General features: G+C 58.2%; 1 protein-coding gene across 1 annotated transcript in view; it reads left to right on the top strand.

Moving 5' to 3' along the window:
* The window catches only part of loxl4 (lysyl oxidase-like 4), a 23,380-nt gene extending 23,372 nt beyond the window's left edge, over positions 1–8 (top strand). The window contains exon 15 of the mRNA XM_056609427.1: positions 1–8. This exon is cut by the window's left edge and continues 63 nt beyond it. Coding sequence (XP_056465402.1) covers positions 1–8 — 8 coding nt within the window.
* The last annotated feature ends 315 nt before the right edge of the window (positions 9–323 follow it).

Below are 323 nucleotides of genomic sequence, written 5' to 3'. Positions count from 1 at the left end.
TTGTGTAGGTGAGCCGGAGAGGAGGGGGGGGGGGGGGGGGGGGGGGGGGGCAGAGAGAGACTGCTCAGGCCCTGCCGAGGTCACATGGATTCAGAACCTCTACAAGAAAGAAACCTGTTCAAACCAAATGGCCCCAGTCTATCTCCCTGAATGGTGTGGACGACACCGGCCCCATCAGAGGTGAGACCATCACAGAGACGCCGTTAACGGCTAGAGCCCAACGGGGGCTCTGACCTAGTCTGGGCTCCGGTTCAAGTCACAAGTAACGCACCCAAACTACAACGCCTTCTGTGATGTGGCACCCGGAGCACTCTTTATTTAAC

The sequence above is a fragment of the Gadus chalcogrammus genome, chromosome 15 (genome assembly GCF_026213295.1).
Source record: "Gadus chalcogrammus isolate NIFS_2021 chromosome 15, NIFS_Gcha_1.0, whole genome shotgun sequence".
NCBI lineage: Eukaryota > Metazoa > Chordata > Actinopteri > Gadiformes > Gadidae > Gadus > Gadus chalcogrammus.
The sequence above is the reverse complement of the archived record's forward strand: the minus strand, read 5'-3'. Positions and strand labels throughout refer to the sequence as shown.